The sequence below is a fragment of the Lemur catta genome, chromosome 19, assembly GCF_020740605.2.
Source record: "Lemur catta isolate mLemCat1 chromosome 19, mLemCat1.pri, whole genome shotgun sequence".
Classification (NCBI taxonomy): Eukaryota; Metazoa; Chordata; class Mammalia; order Primates; family Lemuridae; genus Lemur; species Lemur catta.
The window spans coordinates 6,127,850-6,147,527 of NC_059146.1; the positions used below are offsets into that span (position 1 = coordinate 6,127,850).

Here is a 19,678-nt window from a genome sequence, read left to right on the forward strand (position 1 = left end):
ACCATCAAGTATACCAAAAGGTTTTCTAAAATTTATCACATGAATATTCTCATACATGTTGGTCTTTTACTTAGAATTAGAAGTACCTTGTTAAATTATTTAGAAATTGTTGAAAAAATAAAAATATTATTAATTTTAGTGTGCCTTTGCCAATAAAGTGTTTGAATGTCAGAAGAAAGGCTTCAAAAGAAAGAGGAAATAGGGGGACAGTAACCAAGGGGAGAAGAAACAAAGTTGTGATGCCAGATAGGTTTTTGTTCTCGATAAGCTGTCAAAGCAGAAAAGGCAAGATTGTAAGTGTCACTAAATAACATTTTTTTTAATTTTTAAAACATTTTATGGGAATAATTTTTAAATTTACAAAGCTGCAAAAATAAAATAGTACAAGGAACACCTGTATACATTCACCAGATTCACCTATTGTGAAAATTTCCCCCCTTTACTTTAGCTTTTGTGTTTACTCTATCTAAATAAAATTTTATATATATGTATACATATAATTTAAATATCTGTGACATCGTGTACATATAATTTATATGTAAATTACAGATAATATGTACATATACATACATATTTTAGCTATATTGATAACTTTATCAACCATATTTTGTCAGTTGACCTAAAAATATCATTTATAGCAGTGTTTTACCTTGCCAGTACAGGATCCAGTCTAGATCATGTATTGCATTTAGTTACTATCTTTTTAGTCTTTTAATCTGAAGTATTTCCCTAGCCTTTTAAAATGTGTTTTATGACATCAACATTTTTTGAAGAATATACTGTCCTTCACCTCCCCCAGTGGACTGTTCCACACTTTGTGTTTGTCTGATATTTCCTCTTTTTTTTTTTTTTTTTTTGAGGCAGAGTCCCGCTCTGTCACCCTGGCTAGAGTGCCATGGCAACAGCCTAGCTCACAGCAACCTCAAACTCCTGGGCTCAAGCGATCCTCCTGCCTCATCTTCCCAAGTAGCTGAGACTACAGGCATGCGCCACCATGCCCTGCTAATTTTTTTCTATGTATATTTTTAGCTGTCCATAAAATTTCTATTTTTAGTAGATACTGGGTCTAGCTCTTGCTCAGGCTGGTCTCGAACTCCTGAGCTCAAACAATCCACCCACCTTGGCCTCCCAGAGTGCTAGGATTACAGGCGTGAGCCACCATGCCCGGCCTATTTCCTCATTTTTACGTTGAGGTTATGCATTCTTGACTAGAAAACTGCATAGGTGATTTTGTGTCCCTTTAAGAGTGTCCCATCTGGAAGCATATGGTGTCCATTTATCCCTCATTGATATGTTAATTTTGATCACCCAATGAAAATTTGTATGCTGTCTCTGTCTTCCCTTGCAACTAATATGCAGTCTGTAGGGAGATATACTCTAAGACGGTACAAATACCTTGTTCCTCATCAGCATTTCCCCATAGATTTAGCATCAGTTGATGATCTAAACCTTCTGTTGATGTCTGCAAAATGACTGTCTAATTCCAGGACTGCTTCCAGGTTTACCAGTGAGCCTTGGCATTCTACTGTAAGCAAGAGCTCTCCTCTTCTCCATTTGTTTGTCTATTTGCTGCCAGTGTAGACAAATTCATTCCTTTTTTCAGTGGTTTATAATTAACTATTTAACTGTTCTGTTGATTAAATTATTCCAGATTGGGCTAGTGGCAGCTTCTCCAGGCTGCCTCCTGTGTCCTTGTGACAGGCTCCCATCATTTGTTTTTGCTCTTTTTCTTACCATTAGACAGGATATTGCAGGTTCATCTTGCAACCTATTCTGCCCAGTCTTGAAATTGGCCATTTCTCTGAGAAGCATTGAGGAGCCTTTTAGTGGAGAATGGTGTTAAAACCCAAGATCTGGGTGCAGGGTGGGCTCTTTGTTACTAAGATGTCTGTGCTGCTTGGCCCTTTCAGTACACAGAGCTAGAAAATACATATGCCTGTATCGTGTGTGTGTGTGTGTGTGTGTGTGTACACGTACATATGCATAAATATAAATATACATATAATTCAAATGTAGATATGCACACAAGCATAAGTTTGCTACATTTCTAAACGTGATTGTAAAATCCTTCTCATTTTGTAATGTAGCAGGGAATAGTTTACACACGTAGTTATACATTTGATGTTCAGGCAGATCTATAAGTGTACCCATTTTATAAAAAACTGGTGAGGTAAAGAGTAGTTGCATTTATTATATGCATGGTCCCCTGGCCTTTCTGTCATTTGTAAGTTTTAATTACTGAAGCACTTGTGTTTCACAGTTAGGATTTGCATTCTTGATGTCGTTCTGAGGATCATTTTTTTATAACTTACACAATTGTCTTTCCTCATCAATAGGAAGGAATACTGAATAATTTTGAGTCTGCTCTAAACATTTTAATATATGTATAAGGAATTTTTAGTTTTCTTTCATAAGATATTTTAAATAGTTACAAAGAAGTAGAATTTGAATCCTGCTATTGTCATGATTCTTCAACTTATTGGTTTGTAATTTAAAGGTTTGTGAGGAAGGAATAACACCTACGTATGGAAGTGGTATAGCTTCCAGGTCATAAAATGTTCTGCTCTTTAGAGGGCATCAAAGCTACCCCTCTACCTCAAGCACCATGCCCTGCATGACATAAGTGGCAAGCCAGTCCCTGGCTGGACATGTTTGCAAGGGAGTTCAGTATCTTCTTCAAGGTCTCTGAGGAAGGCATGCCATGTTCAGCGGGACCATTGGTTTCTTGGTAAGCTGTGTTAGGTCCTTGGCTAGACCTAAGGATTCAATAGTGGTAGAAGGGAAGGAAATGGAATTATTTAAGGTTATTACATATTAGATTAATTCCTAACGTGAACCAGTTTTCCCTTAGTAATAAATATGATTTCTGGAGTTCCTTTGGTTGGTTGTGATACATGCTAATTAACAAATATGCTCTTGCATTTCTTGCAGTTTTGTTTGGCTATGCCACCACAGTCATCCCCAGGGTGTATACATACTATGTTTCAACTGCATTATTTGCCATTTTTGGCATTAGAATGCTTCGGGAAGGCTTAAAGATGAGCCCTGATGAGGGTCAAGAGGAACTGGAAGAAGTTCAAGCAGAATTAAAGAAGAAAGATGAAGAAGTAAGTCATAGCGTGGCCACATCTGTGGGGTATGTGTGGACTCCACAAAAATAGCTTATTTAGTTTAGTGTCTGTTCTTACAGCTGGCTGCAAGTATGACTGTGGGTTAATACGAATGTGGTAGAAGGAAGCTGAGAGATTCATGCTGAACACAGGCAATCGGGTCTTTTAGATGGATGATAGACTCCTGCAAAGCAGGAACTGTGCTGTGTAATTTCACGTTTCTTCCCTAGCATCTAGGACAGTAAGTGATCAGTACATAATGTTTGTTTTGTTGGGGAGGAATGGAAGAATTGAGAATACAGCATTTGTTGCTTTGTGAGACCAGTGGTTCAGAGGGGAAGTTTGGGGTCACATAGATTTAGTTTCTGTGGAGCACATTCCATAGAATTTTAAACAGTTTTAAAAAGAAAGATTAAGTGATTTTGCGCTATTTTGATTCGCTTCCTGGGATTAATGTCATTTTTTTTATTTTAGTTTCAACGAACCAAACTCTTAAATGGACCAGGAGATGTTGAAACGGGTACAAGCACGACGATACCTCAGAAAAAGTGGCTGCATTTTATTTCACCGATTTTTGTTCAAGCACTGACGTTAACATTCTTAGCAGAATGGGGTGATCGCTCTCAACTAACTACAATTGTTTTGGCAGCTAGAGAGGTGAGTGACAAATTTGAGAGAAGACTTGCTTTTGTATTAAAACTAAACACAATTAATGTTAACTTTGCTCCAGAAAATATTGGACACAGAGTGGGGCCAAGACATTCTTTCATGTGCTAGACTGTTTGTTTTACATCTGATATAATCCTGCTACTCTCTAAAATTGACCTCCCAGGTTCTGCTACCAGTCAGATGAAATTCTTGTATCCAAACTTAATTGGTCTCTTTTCACTCATCTCGCTGACTCCTTTTCCCTTTGGTTTTGTCAAAAAGTTGCTGGGGCAGTTGTTTTCTTGGCTTGGTTTTCTTTCTTATCTCACAACTTTCCTTCATGTAGTTGTTGAAAGTATAAATTGACATAATACTGCAGGCCAATTTGGCAAAAGTACCTAAAGCCTTAAAAGTGTATAACTTCTGGCTCTTTTGTTATACTAAAGAAATAATTGAATGTTGTACAGGCTACTTATAAAATAATTATTGCAATTTAGTGGAAGTATAGAAATACTCTGTTTAGCAGAAGAGAAGTGGTTCACTTACTTACAAATTTCTATGTAGCTCTTGGAATGTTTTATTGTTCAACATCATTTTAATGCCTTGGAGAAATTTTTAAAGGTTTACTTTTAAAATATAAAATGAACAAAAGACTTTAGGAAATCAAAATGTTTACAGTGCAGTACCTTTGAGTACTGCCATTATGGATGACTTGTTTGTTTCTGTACAGAAAATTTTTGTTAAGTCTACAGATCCTCTCACTGTAGCCTTTCCAGATGGATAGAACCTGAGGCCTGGGGAGATGAGGCACAAGCTGGTTGGTGGCAGGGGCAAGGACTAGCGTCGAGGCTGTCTGCCTTGTAGCCTTTCTATTGATCTTGTTTGTAGTTCTTAAGTGCCACTTATTTAAAAGATACCTATTGGTGGTTTATTTTTCAGTCTTTCTTCTTGTGGAGGTGAATAGTAAAGCACTGCAGGAGGAGTCTCATGGTTCTCGAATACTTGCCAGGACTCACCAAGGCGGTGGTCGTGGAATAGAATGCCGCTGCTGCTGCTTTTCAGGCTCTTGATCTTAACTTACATTATTTCATATCTGTTTTGATATCACATTATACTGTTTTTATCAGATTGAAATTGTTTCTAACTCCTTGGAAATGTCTACCATAGAAGAACAAACTTCTTAACGTACGCTGTAGTTTGAGGGCCAGGACTAAGATAGTTGGGAAAGGCTATTTCGTCAGAAAAGCCTCAGAAATGCTGTATTTTGGGAAAAGATGGAACTGGTTTTCATTTGATTTCCATAAAACAAACTTTCTTTTAAAATGTCACTTCAATGCCTATGCCATGTATTCTTCTTGATTTCTGGCCTTTTACTGGCTTTCTGATTGCCAGAATGGGGACTTGAAAGTAAGTGACCATTTGTCGTGGTGCTGCTGGGGTGAGCTGCCATGATGGCAGAATCATGTTTTTATTTTCTTTGCATGGCATTCTTCTGTTTGGGGGGTTTTTGAAACAGGGTCTCACTCTGTTGCATGGGCTAGAGTGCAGTGGATCATATAGTCACTGCAACCTCCAACTCCTGGGCTCAGGTGATCTTCCTGCCTCAGCCTCTCCTGAGTAGCTGGGACTATAGACGTGTGCCACCACGTACAGCTAATTTATTTTTATTTTTTTTGGTAGAGATGGGGGCCCAGGCTAGTCTTGATCTCCTGGTCACAAGTGATCCTCCTCCCTTGGCCCCCCAAAGTGCTAGGATTACCGGTGTGAGCCACGGCACCCGGCCTTTCATTTTTCTTATATGCTCTTCTGTGTGGCATAGAGCGACTTGTGAAAGGCACAGGACTTCCCTCTCCACGAGACCCCCTGGTCCACCCATGTAGCATGGCATGTGCTGACTGGGCTGGAGCATCTCCCTGCACTCCCTCATCTGGAAGCGGGGATCCCCTCCTTTGTGAGTTGTTCTGTGAATGGCATAAGATAGCGCAAGTAGCACAGGACAGTTTCTGACACCGCACACGCAGTGTGGGCCGTCCTTCCGCTGCCAGTGCTGCAGGGATCGTAATGAGCTCGTAAGGGGCAGAAATAAATACTGTGCTTTTTTGTTTCCTTAATATTCCTACTTTTTTGGGTATTTTTTTGTATGAACCATGCAGTAGTCTAGTTCAGTCCATTTTAATCTGCAATTTTATCTCTGCTTTCAACATGGTTTAATGTTCCAGGTTGCATTGCACAGAATCCTAGGGTCCTCTGAGATGGTAATGGGTACTAGGCCAAGCAAGGAAGAAGGGGAAGAAGAAGTTTCAAAAGTATCACTTTCAGATAGAATGAAACCATCTTCGTGGGGTAGCAATTTTTGAAATTAAATACACAAATAGGTTGGGTGTGGTGGTTCACACCTGTACTCCTAGCACTTTGGGAGGCCAGATTAGGAGGATCTCCTGAGGCCAGGAGCTCAAGACCAGCCTGGGCAATGTAATAAGACCCTGTCTCTACAAAAAATAAAAAAAAAAAAAAAATAGCTGGGCATGGTGGCTCACACCTATAGTCCCAGCTACTTGGGAGGCTGAGGCAGGAGGATCACTGGAGCCCAGGAGTTTAAGGTTGCAGTGATTATGCCACTGCATTCCAGCCTGGGCAACAAAGCGAATTGGTGTCTCTAAAAAAACCCCAAAAACACACAAATAGAATTTAGGAAGTGTAGTCCCCACTCTTCCATTCTTTACAGTAGATACTTCAAACCAATTCCCTTTCCTCAGCCTCTGCAGCTGGTACCTCCTGCCTCCCAGAGAGCAGCAGCAATTCCCTGTCTCTGTCCCCTCCCTCTCCTGTGTCTGGGTTCTCGGCCCCTGTCCTCTATATTCCTGTTCACAATAAGCTTAACGTTCTGCCTTTCTCCCAGCTCAATTTTGTAAGCATTTTTAGTCTGAAAATGCTTTTTTCTCATCTTAAAAAAAAAAAATTAGCCCTTTTCCTTACTTCAACTTCTGATCCAGACACCACCCTTCCCTGCCTCCTGCAGTCTGGAAGGGCGAGGCTGTGGCGGAGCCCAGGCCCTTCCCGAGTCGGTGATGCCGATCTGGTGCTTGGAGTTCACTGCTGCCAGGGACGGTGCCTGCCAGGCCACCTGCTCAGTCTCCTGGTGACTCCTCCTCCTCGGTCGTCCCTCGAATGCTGCCTGCCTTCCTCCAGACTGTGCTGCCACAGCCTTCTCCTGCATTCTCTCCCAGGACTAGTACATTCCATCCCATAGTTTCTTCACTGCCCAATTCAACTGGCTCTTGAACTTCTCCACTTTTAACTGCTGTTGGCACCTAGAAACCCTTTCTCCACTGCTTCTACCTTTTTATCACACAGTTCATTACTGGGGAGAAACTCGAGTGTCATGCCTCAGTTTTCTTTCATAACACCTATCATTTACAGTTGTCATGGAGGCGTATTAGTTATGCCTCCTTACTGTCTCTCAAATCCATCTGCTTTTCTCTGCCTCTAGTCACCCAGCCCACTCCAGGCCTCAGGTGTTTCTTACCAGGCCTGTGTAGCGGCATTCCACTTGCTCACCCAGCTTTCAGTCCGGTTTCCCCTCGGTTCATTCAGTTCATAGGGCCTGCCATGACCTGGCTCGCACTTGCCTTGATGGACTCCTCTCTTGCGACTCGTTGGTTCTCTGTAGAATTGGTGAAATCCTCTACAGTTGGTCGTCTCTCACTTTTTGGCCTCTTGCTTCCTACTTAACCATGTTCCTTCCCCCACAAGACAAAATCACATCCTCTTGCTAACTCCCGCTTGTTCTTTCAGGGCTGTCTTTTCTGGAAAACCTTAACTGACACTCCCTCCCCCAGTCTGAGCGCCTCCTTTGCGCTGGTAGCAGTTCACTGGGTGAACACTTCGGTGCTGGCATGGGGCTAAGGGCACCGCGGATGCAGTGGAGGAGGAGGAGGCCGGGTTTCTGTTCTCAGGAAGCGCAGTCATCCTGTACTGCAAAGGTTTCTTACAGTAGCAAACACTGCCTTAGGGAACAGATGTCCAGCTTAGCTCCCCTAGCACTTGTCACATGAGTGTGATACACTGCCTGGGAGTGAAGTTTAATAACCACTAAAAGGGTTAATTAGCTTTATTTCATCAGGATTATTTTGACTTTACAAATTGAGTTTTTTCAGCTTTTAGGTCTAGTCTTAGTTATGACTGGTACATACTCCTTTAAGCAGCTTACACCTTTCATAAATTTATTATACACCTGAATTTTTACAAGCAGTTACACTTATTGTTGACCTCTATTTTCAGTGCCTCTTAGTGTTTACCTTTCTCACGTGGCAGTTTCAGATTTGGTTTTAAATTAATGCTAGTTGTGCTCGCTTCTAGGACCCCTATGGCGTGGCAGTCGGTGGGACCGTGGGACACTGCGTATGCACTGGACTGGCAGTCATTGGAGGAAGAATGATAGCACAGAAAATCTCCGTCAGAACTGGTAAGTCTGTTTTTAAATTACAAAGCAAACACCATTTAACTTTTTAGACTCACTGAGAGATTAGAAAAAAGGTGTTAGCTTTGATATAGGTTGTTACTTTTAAAGGATACCTGTTCTTCGTAATTATCATTTCTTAGAGGTATTACCCCGGGTATTGCAAACAGGTACTGTTTTTTCCATGTGTATAAGTTAGTAAAATACAAATTCAGTTCATCTGAAAGCATTATTGAATTCATAGTACTTTTTTTATTAGCATATTAGTCTGTAAAACAGTCATCATGTGGAAATGCGAGAAATTTTTGGCCTTAAAACATGTCATATATAAGACTGGGAATCTTAGGTACAGACTGTATGTACTGATTCTGCTGAAAATCTATGGAGCTATCAATGTTAGGTCTACAGGTGGAATAATTAGAGTCTCAGAAAGCTGCTGAACGTTCTTATTTATAATTGGATGTTAAGATTAGTTACAGTTCTGCTTGTGAGCACTGTCTCAATTTAATGTAATCCTGTCATTTCTCCAAACAGTGCTAGAGAAGAAACTGATTCTCACTGGTCAAACATGCTAATTGTTCTTTGCTGTGTAAATGGGGTTTAAATGGTTTTGTTTTCAAGGTTAGTTTACTAGATTGGAATAATAGGCCACCTCATTGTCTCCCTCATAATTTGGTACAGTATCAAGGTACAGGAAAATTTGTCATGTTTGACTTTTTTCTTTTCTCTTCCAGTGACAATCATAGGAGGCATCGTTTTTTTGGCATTTGCATTTTCTGCATTATTTATAAGTCCTGATTCTGGTTTTTAACAATCTGTGCATCTGTATTTAGTTTAAGATAGGGAACTGCACATAGTGTACATTACAACTCAAAGTGATGGAAGACACTGTATTTTGTAGCATTGGTTTGTGAGTTTGACCCACTTAATGACAGTATCATGTCCAAAGAGATAATCATTGATTCTATTTGTAACGTGGGCTTTTAAAAGAAACCTGACTTCTAAGTGGATTTTTCTTCTCTCCAGCACAATTACGTTCATGCAGTGTCTGTTTCGGGACACACAGAGCCACTGTGCAGCGCGCTCTGTCACTGGACTGTCTGTCAGCACTATAACTTCCTCCTTGATCACTTAGGTGTTTTAAGATGTTAACATTTTTCTTGGGGAAAGAATGAATTTCTACTGTTAAAACATTTCCCTGAGCCAGTAAACAGTAATTTAATCATCAGTCTTTTTAAAATTAGGTTCTTTGTTTAAAAAAAGAGGGACAAATATGGTATTCCTGTTAATATCAATAATATGACACAAGAACTGTCTGCAAGGTCCATTCTTCCTTTTTTTTTTAATTGGGTAGGACACCCAATATAAAAACAGTCAGTCAATATTTGACAATGTGGAATTACCAAATTAAAAGAGAATACTATGAACGTATTCATATTTTTTCTATGTTGGATAAACAATGTAACATAGATACAATGTAAATAAAAGTGGTATGACCAGTGCTTGTTTTTCCTTGTGTGTTATACAAGTTCGTAACTTTCTAATTTGTCAAAATAGTATTAACACTGATAGACCCTTTTTTAAAGTTGATCTAAAAACACTGATACAGTAAATATTTGAGATACAGCTAAAGTAGCTAAACAGGAGCCAGGCATTGTTCTAAAGCACTGCCCTAACCTTCACAGTTCTATGAGGTAGTTAGTAGGTAACGTAAGGTTAAAAAAAGAAAAAGCACCTCACCCACGGTTACATGGCAGAGCATAGAGTCAAACTAATTCCAGAGCCTACGATCATTCATTATGCTAAGACTACCTCATTTTCTCACAGCAGCTAAAGTAATCACTGGTATTTAAGTGTATTCTCACGTGACTACTCCTCTACCCAAGTAGCATAACAGCTACTGTCTCCCAGCTTGATATGTGGTAACACTGACATTAATAGCATTTTTAAAAGTGGATGGGCAGTTCTTCTCTAAGAACATCCACATGTTCTTTGTATGAAGTATAATAGCAGACCCAGAGCAGTTCAGGTTTACTGAGCTACAGCAGAGGTCCACAGTGTAATTTGAAGAGATTGTGAAAGAACCCAGCATTGTCAGTGCAGCCACTGTTCTGCATAGGAGCTCTAAGGAGAGATGGCTACTACTGTGAAGACATGCAAAAGAGGTCCTCGCTAGTAAGTAGCTTTCAAATGTTGGGTTAGGGCCAGGTGGCCCACGCACTCAGAGTGCCCCAGGCAGGAGGGGTCGCTTGAGCTCAGAAGCTCGAGACCAGCCTGAGCAAGAGCGAGACCTCGTCTCTACTAAAAAAATAAAATATATATAGAAAAACCTAGCCAGGCATGGTGGCATGTGCCTATAGTCCCAGCTACCCGGGAGGCTGAGGCAGGAGGATGGCTTGAGCCCAGGAGTCTGAGGTTACTGTGAGCTGAGCTGGGCTGACGCCACGGCACTCACTCTAGCCCGGGCAATACAGCGAGACTGTCTCAAAAAAAAAAAAAAAAAAAAAAAACCAACAAAAAAAAAACATGTTGAGTTAGAAGTAGCGAATATGGATGAAGGAAAAAAAGGTCATTTTTGGAAACTCATTAAGGAGTTCTCTACCATAAAAAGTATGTATTACAGGGTGGAAAAACACATGAATTAAGATAAAGCACTTCAAAGAAATTTCAGGCTAGGTCCACACTCTGGTTAGACACCCATGGTACTGCCTTACCTTATTATAAACAGAGAAAGGGAGGAATTGTCATTAATACTTCTTGTCTTGGTCAGACAGGAGAATTCCTTGTAGGAAGGAGCTGGGACCATCATAGCCTAAACGCACCAGCTCAGGGAGCCCGTCCAGGGCTAGCTTATCGTGTGAGCAACGCACGGCTTTCTGAGGCACCCCAGCCACGTGGCAGGACAGAACTCCTTTGAGAAAATTTGATAAGTCGGACCTACAAGGCAAAAATCACTAATGCAGTTAGGCTCTATTGTTGAATAAAAGAAAGGAAAATATCATTGGTAGTGATTTTAAAATATTTAATAGTCTTTAAAATCCAAAATAATGTGATTCTTACAAGTTATGTGCCACATGAAGCAGGTGTTATTTTTTGAGAAATGCAGGTGATACTGAAAAACATTATATCGCACTGAGGTATTTTTTATTTTTAAAACTGAAGAAGGAAACAAAGTCTAGTGCTAATTATTTTTACATTTACAAAAAAAACAATGCTACTGCTTGGCTCTTTTGCTATAATTTTAGGTTCTGAATACATTACAAGAGTCTATGGGAAAGAGCATTGTAATAGTACATGTAGTTTTTAAAAGCTATGCACATCAAACCTGGAAAAACGGTCATACAGCAGGAGGCAGAGTGGAGGTAGGCTAGTACACATTTTGACTTTCTTCTCAAAGGATAGCTTTGAAAAACAAGTGTAACCAGTTGTTACACCAAATTAAAATGGCAATATTAAATTGGTAACAAAATGATCCACATATTTTATACAATATTGTATTTCCAAACACAAAAATCAGCTCATGAAAACCAGAGAACCTAATATAGCACCGTTGAAACCATTCGTTATCCCTCATGCTTTGTGTAATTTAAGATTTTGGCAGAAAACAACACCTGAAAAATGTCAGTCTCATTTCTATAAATCAATTTCGATTTCAATTAAAAGTGCTTTAGGGAAAAAAAGTATTCTTATCTCAAGATCAGTTAGCCATTTATAGCTCCACTGTTATGGAAGTAAGAATGACAGGCTACATCTACTTTTAAATTTAAAACCAAGAACCAAGCAGTAAGGACAACAATGTCAAGAATATCACATTAAGAACCACACAGAACATGAGAAAGAATTTGGTGCATGTTTTTACAACTACCAACTGATGTCAACAATTAAAAATTTACAAAGAGAAAACTTTTTTTTGCACTAACTGGTTTCAGTACAGCACTGAATTTAACTCATCTTTGGGCTTCAACTTTACATAGACTGAATATGAAAGTGCCATACTGAGGCCCCTCTCCAACTTATAATGCCATAGTAAAATAAATTTCAAAACAATTCTAGAATGGTCTAAAATTATACCTGTTCTGGCTGACATAGTATTTAAGACATTTTCTGGCCAATATTTTACTTGAAGATGATTGTCTAGTTTTACAATATATCAATTTGAAGATAACATAGCTTTTCCCACATTTTAACTTCTTGGTACTGGCACAACCATTGCCAGCAGTGAACTTGTACCAGTCCAGGCCAACTCAAAAAACAACATTAAAAACATCTGAATGTCATTTTTTAAAGCGATGTCACAGTTTGTTTCCTCAGAAATTTAAAAGCATTTATTTGAAAACATCATCATCTTCACTTTGACCCTCAGAGTTAAGAAATATCTTTTACATCATTAAATCCAACTTGTGATTGACATAATTACCATTCTCTAAGCTGTGTGCTGTACCCAGCTCGCGGGACCCCAGAGCTGCTCGGGATCCAGTGCACGTGAACAAGAAGGATCCTCCAACGTCCAGGCTTCAAATGTGCAAACACTGCTTTACTGGATAGTGCTGTATATGGAGTTTTGTTACGTTTTTATAGGACCAAAGAACACTACACTATACTGAAGACAGCAAACATTTTGTAGAAGTTCTCAGTGTGTATACACTGTTCCACCTGTATTTAAGGACTTTAAATGGACTTGAGTAAGGATATGATAATGCCAGCCATTAGAAGATGCTGTTTGTTGTACTAACATTTCCCAAAATGGGCAAAATAGAGGCAACATGTGCCATGGGTTCCGTCATACTGGCCTTTGGCTGTGTTGGGGAAGTAATAGAAAAAGTGCCCATAAAATAGAGAAGGCAGCAAGTGAAACTAGAAAAAGGTTGGAGCTGCGTGAAGCAGATTTGAAAGGAGTTACCTTTATAAATTTTTTAACTGAGTTGACAACAGGAAGGAAGTGCAGGGACATCTGGCTTTGGACCCTCCACTGCTGTCCTGAAGTAAAACAGGTTCAGATTGTCCATGAGGCATCATCATGAGGGCTAATAATTGTACCCCAAATAAGAGCCAGTTCTCTAAGATTACAATGCAAAACAGAAAACAAACCACAAATTAAATACATGACACTGAAATCACCTTGAGGAGAAAACCGAACACAAAGATATTTAAAAATATAAATAAATACATTTAGCCATTTTTATTCAAGAAACCCAGAGAACTGCTTTCAAAGCAATTACTTCTTTCAACCACCTTCTAAGTTCTTTCCTAAATACTTACTATTTTGATTGTCACTTAGTGCAGCACCTCAGTGTTTGCTGGTGGTGGTGATGGAATTTCACTTAATAGTCTCTTCATAAACTATTTCCTATTTCACTAAAGAATGTTTCCCTGGGAAAACCCAGGTAGCTTACAAATTATTGTAAAACACTCAAAACCTACAAAGTATTACTTTTATTTAAGAAAAACAAGGAATGTAGTGTTACGACATGGGGGAAAAAAAACTATGCAAAACAGTCACATGGAAAGAAAGTATTTTAATTTTTAAATATCCAAGTTTGCTTAATTTCTTGTGAGTTCAACACTTTTAAATATCCTGAATTAATAACTACCAACAAAAGTCATCCCCAGTGTTTCCACAGGAGACATTAAAGTAAGACCAAATTATACTTTTTTCCCTTTAACCAAAGTAGTCTTTTTCTCAGTCCTTTTTGTGCAAAAATATTACAAGAGCAATTCAAATAGAAACGCTGAAATGACATGCCAACATTTCAGGGCACATTTAAAACACTCAGAATAATTCTTGAAATATTCGTATTCTAAAATAGTACTACCAATCACTTTTAGATTAGTTCCGTCTATCTACTCACGAGGATGCAGTTTCCCTAGACCTCTGAAAATAAACAGGCTCATTGGTCTCTTTTGGTATCCACACAATAGGCAAGATGGGTTTACAATAGTGTTTAAATGGAACTAGCCATCTACAATCTCTCGACTCCACCACATTCAAAACAAAAGTCAAAGTTCATTTGGCTACCTTGAAATCACTCCCACAAACCTACTATGGTTCACTGGATCTAAACATTTCTCAGAAATGTGTCATTTATAATTTCACCTAAATGATGATTTGGGGATCCTTTAGAAATGGTTAATGCCTAAGATAATAAACTTTATCAAAATGAATAATTGCAATAAAGTGCTTGTTACATTTCAAAATGATGCTTTTAGACTGTGGTATGTTGCTTTAAAAGTGTGTGCTATTCCTCCCGTAAAGGATCCCCAGGCATGAGAGTTGGGTCTTCTCACCTGTCTCAAAAAGCAGCAGCACTATCTTTTGGTAGGCTGACAATAGGCACGTTACCCATGCGGATGAGGCTATACTAGTGCTATGGCAAAAGGGGGAGTAAATTAGAAAAGTGGGGGGCATGTGGAGGGTTCCTACTATACTCATAGTTATATACAAATATATTAAATGTGCTATAAAAATAGTCGACTCTTTTCCTTTGCAATGACTTCAGAAGCTCCTTTTAGAAGAATGCTCACCTAATGCAAACAAACTTAAAAGGTTCTCTTTCTCCAATTACTATTTAAAATGGCAAGTGCCTTTGTGCTGTTTCTTCTCTACCATTCAAAAATTCCAATCAGCTTACCCCTGGCTAGACTCACTCAGCAATATTAATATCCAGTGTTTACACCTTCCAACATGGACTCTCATGGGGCTAAGAACAGGGCCACAGATAAGAGTTTCACACAAATGTTCATCCATGAACTTTCAATCACCAAAGAAACCAAAAAGTAGAAATTCTAAAGTAAAATGCTATTTGCATTCCACTTAAAAAAAATTTGCCTCAATGTAGTGGAAACATTTTAAAACATGTTGAGTAATATCCAGTTTAAAAGAATTTTCACCTGTCTGTGTAAAACACTGTTTTTACGGTCCCTTTCTAAGGCTTCTTGAACAAGGGTTCATCTCCCTTCAACACAATGCCCGTTACAGAGCTGGACTGCTTCAGTGCTCAAACTTCAAGCAGACTGCTTTTAAGGCAATAACCAACAACTGTAGCACTTCTGAAGAATCCAAACAACATTTTCACTATTCTGTACTGAGTATTCTACAACAAACTGTTCAAAATCACTGGCATCCTTTTATTACTAGTACATTCCTAAGCCAGATTTAAGTGCCAAAGGAGAGCACAGCCCTCTAAAACCGCCCCTCAGTTTAGGATGTTCAGAGGCTGAACTGTAGTATTTACTTACATGCTACCCCGTTCCCGACATTTGCTCCTTCAATATCCTCCACTCCCAAAAGGGAGTAGGCTGTGGTTAGACAACACTGTCAGCAGCAACCTGACTAATCCTCGGAGCTCTCACTTGCATTTGTTAATAAGCAGTACTGACTGCCCCAAGGCCAAGGCAAGATGAGGAAGTGCGGAGCAGCTAGCATTTTTCCTTACCCTCAACAGCTGCCTCAAAAGTGCCACACAGAGTGTTTTTAAGAAACACTGCATACATGTGAGAGTAAAGCAGAGGGAAGATAAGATTTTTTAGGAAGCTGAAAGGTGTTTCTATTTGGTATCTTTTCAGGATTTAGATTTGGGATTTTAATTATCGACTTTGGCTACAGAAATGAAGAACAGACAAGTGCTGAATCTTCATTTTGAACACTCAGGTGTCACGGGGGAGGGGGGCGGGAGGGGGCAGGGACAGCTTTGCAACCCAAATGTAGGAGGAGGAAAACAGAGGTAAAGCAGCAGCCAACGGGCAGCTAGTGCTTCCGACACACCTCACACGGATAGTAAAGGGAAAGCAGCTAGCTGCTCCTGCAAATAAGCAACTGTTAATTCCAAGCAGGAAAAAGATGAGCTGTGAAGAACAACAAAAATTATAATTTTAAATTTTCTTTCCCAGATATTTGTGAAGATGGAAAATACTTGAAGGGGTTGGGGCAGGAGAATGTGAGTAAATAGTTTACAGACTGACCTTTTGGCTTGTCTTACGCTTTGCTTCTGTCAACCTAAGTACCTAGTACTCCCAGTTCACCGTCTTTCTTTTAAGTATAGTAGTTAGAGGATAAGCCTTAATGTAATAATTACTCATATCTTTTGTTAGCTACATCCATATCACTACGTATTGCCAATAAATAAATGAGGCACAACTCAGACATATAATGGAATGGCATAAGGTCATGCAAGGCAATTTGAAAGGGGAGAACAATGCTGTTGCCACATTCTACAACATCCATTTTGTCTCTGTGTATGTATGCTCAAGGACATACATACTCTGACAACTATTCTTGATATTCATGGGAATGTTACAGATCTCTTCTGGATGATCACTTAGCTAGAAGAGCTCCTTGATATGTTAATTATTGATTGGTATCTAGTCACACTCCTTTTGTAGAAAGGTAGGTACCAATTTTCTTTGGTTGTTTTCTTTTTCAACATTACTTTTCAAATTTAATTGTGGCCAGGTACAGTTTTCTACAGAAAGACAAAGTATATCCCTTAAGAATGATAGCAAATCTTAGGACAGAGAAGTCTTAAGAACTGATTTAAGACTTAACTAGCAATTCTGCATTAGGTTATTTTCATTGCATAAGACTTTTTCTGTTTAACAACCTAAATTGTGTTATACATTTTCTTTTAAGTTCAATTTTGATTTATTATGCTTGTTCTCCACCCTTTCCTAAGTAATCATTTTTTACGTTCCAATATATTTTCCATTAATCTTCTTTTGTTCTATAGTTTTAAATTTCATTATTAGTACCATAAAATCTATAAACTCTTTTTTATAATGTAATTTGTGTTAGAATTTATTACCTTTAGCATGTGGTATTGCCAAATGAAATCTTTAGTTCACATTTAGAAAGCATGTGAGTTACAATATTCTAGTGCTACAGTGAAGGCAAAGCCAAATTCCTACCCCTTCTTTTTGCTTTGTAGGAATACCAAGATCATATTGAGCAAATACTGGTAATTCTTAAATGATTACTTAGCTTTAAAGAAAGATGCTGATTTGGGAAACAATATTGGAATCATTAATAACTGTGATAGTGTTAGGTTATCATCTTTTATTTCTAAATTATTTGTACCTCCAGTCCAAGAAACTGATAACAGTCTTCAAAGGAACTTAGGAGAAGATTAATGACACTGATACCCACATGCTGTTAAAAATGTACTAAGGTTTCAAAACTGCTACTGAAACCAGACAATGAGTTCAAGATGGTGAGTTATCACCTGAATTAAAATCAAGGCACTATGGGTTTTTTTTCCCCTCAAATAACCCTGAATCATTTCTGACTGAAAGAAGCATTGAAATTGTGAAGGATAATAAAAAAGATTCCAACAAATCCTACAAGTTAAAATTCCCACCACTGAGAATGTTAAAAAGTGCCTAAGGTGTCTTGTGTGCAAATTTTACTTCTATAACTGAAACATTCTTGAAATTACGTTCAGGCTTGTTGAAAACCATTTACACAAATATTTCCAACTATGAACTATATCAAAATATGCAATCAAAAATCCCAACCATCTAAAATAAAGCAGTGCAAATACTATTTTCAAACATAATTGACAAATAATGAAATGAGGGATATATCTGAATAACTTGAAAATCCTGTTGTATCAATAATTTAACCTGAAAAAAATAATCCATTCCCAGCAGCACATCATACCTCACTGAACAAACTGTGACATCACAGCCAAAGTATGAACAAAAAGACTTGTGCCCTGGAAAAATGAATAGAACACTACCATGCTGTAAACAAAAGGAAAAACAGGATGTATCAGTTTGCACATGGTATCAGAATCTAAGGAAATGTACTCACACCTATAAGGAAGAGATAATGCTTTCATGCAGCATACAACGTTTTGCTTTCTCTCCTTTTATCCAGACATATACATATCTTTACAACATCTGTACACAGAGAATTTGAACCTACACAACATTCTGAAAGTAATTACTGTTCCGTCATTATCTGAAAAGGAAGAGGAGCTGGGGTCGGGGTGGGGACTGCTGAGTCTACTGGACTGTCTTCATGGCATCACTGTGGGCAAACCCCTGACATGGCAGAGGTGTGTCCTCTGTAACACTTGCTAACAGGCACAGAACCACTAAAGTTACTAACATTGTTAGCGCCTTTCTGATTCACTGGAGGTCGTTTCATAGCTGAGCTTCTTAACATTTGGCAATATACTCTTTTTCCATCAAAAAACATCTGGGCAACTAAAACACTGTCAGAATTGGCTGTGTCCCTATGATCATCTCCTGCTGGCTGGTATTTAATATACATCTGTAGCACTAGGCAGCATTTTCTCTGCCAATTCCAGGAACTAGACCATTCAAGACCGCATCTCATGAAACTGCTGGAACTTCTCCTATCCTCAGGTCATCTGAGTAACTCTTTCTGGGCCATCCCCTTCCTCCCTTGATGTCAGAGAGGAAGCGTGTGCTACTGTGGTTGAGCCTTGGAAGGATCAGTCAAACTGTCAGTCCTGTGCCGACTGAGTTGCTGCTGTGGCTGAGACTGGTGCTGCTGGTGATGTGACTGAGGGAAAGTGCTCTGTTGCAGAGGAAACGCAGCAGACAGGATGAGCTGAGCTGAAGGATTCCCATGGAGCAACCTAGAAGTCTGAAAAACAAATGGATTATGCAATACTTCTTTGCCCCATTATACTGTCCACATAAGAGTTACTCAAGTTGTCCACTGTCTATAGGGACAGGATCCCGAAATTCTACATGACCCACGTGATTTTTGTTCTCTACTTTAAAAATCATATTTTGGAAAATGTTTATGAGGCTTTCCTTCTTTCTGGAAGTATGACAGGATTTTATTTAAGGAATCTGAACTAGAGGTTTTATGGTATAGGAAGCAATCTATGTCTTAAGACAAACCACATGTGTTCTTTCGCTTTATGTCCTACAGACCTGTATTTTAAACAGAATAAAACTTGAGCACAGCTACATAAAACATGAATGCTGGGGCCAAATGGAAAATGCCTTTGCACACTGGTTTGCTCGGCTAGTTAGAGCAGCACAGTTAAGGGGCCCGGTGTGGGCTCTGAGGGGGGCGGTGTGGCTCAAACTCGGGCTGCCCCACTTACTAGATGTGTCATTCGCTCAAGCTCTTCACTTCTTTGGGCCTCAGTTTCTTTATTCCTATATAGGAATAAAGTCTACCAAGTTGGGTTTTTGTCAAGATTAGTTGTTAATATTATTAATTAAAAGCACCATAAAAATGAGGGCAAAGTTGGAACCTTGGCTGGGCGCGGTGGCTCACGCCTGTAATCCTAGCACTCTGGGAGGCCGAGGCGGGAGGATCGTTTGAGCTCAGGAGTTCGAGACCAGCCTGAGCAAAAGCGAGACCCCATCTCTACTAAAAAAAAAAAAAATATAGAAAGAAATTAGCTGGACAACTAAAAATATATAGGAAAAAAAAATTAGCCAGGCATGATGGCGCATGCCTGTAGTCCCAGCTACTCGG

General features: G+C 39.1%; 2 protein-coding genes across 17 annotated transcripts in view; one reads left to right on the forward strand and one right to left on the reverse strand.

Annotated features, from left to right (window-relative positions):
* Nucleotides 1–19,678, forward strand: part of TMEM165 (transmembrane protein 165) — a 100,913-nt gene that overhangs the window by 14,994 nt on the left and 66,241 nt on the right. For 6 of the 11 annotated variants that reach the window (XM_045533052.1, XM_045533051.1, XM_045533059.1 and 3 more), the window contains exons 3-6: nt 2,932–3,107; nt 3,585–3,767; nt 8,118–8,223; nt 16,105–16,151. In XM_045533052.1, coding sequence (XP_045389008.1) covers nt 2,932–3,107; nt 3,585–3,767; nt 8,118–8,223; nt 16,105–16,151 — 512 coding nt within the window. Of the gene's footprint in view, nt 1–2,931; nt 3,108–3,584; nt 3,768–8,117; nt 8,224–8,951; nt 9,720–16,104; nt 16,152–17,293; nt 17,438–17,856; nt 18,018–18,582; nt 19,506–19,678 lie in introns of those variants that run through there. The other 5 variants (XM_045533057.1, XM_045533062.1, XM_045533060.1 and 2 more) reach the window with 4 other exon arrangements.
* The window catches only part of CLOCK (clock circadian regulator), a 93,741-nt gene continuing 85,285 nt past the window's right edge, over nt 11,223–19,678 (reverse strand). For all 6 annotated transcript variants that reach the window (XM_045533047.1, XM_045533048.1, XM_045533050.1 and 3 more), the window contains one exon: nt 11,223–18,826. In XM_045533047.1, coding sequence (XP_045389003.1) covers nt 18,647–18,826 — 180 coding nt within the window. In that variant the 3' untranslated portion in view covers nt 11,223–18,646. The remainder of the gene's footprint in view (nt 18,827–19,678) is intronic.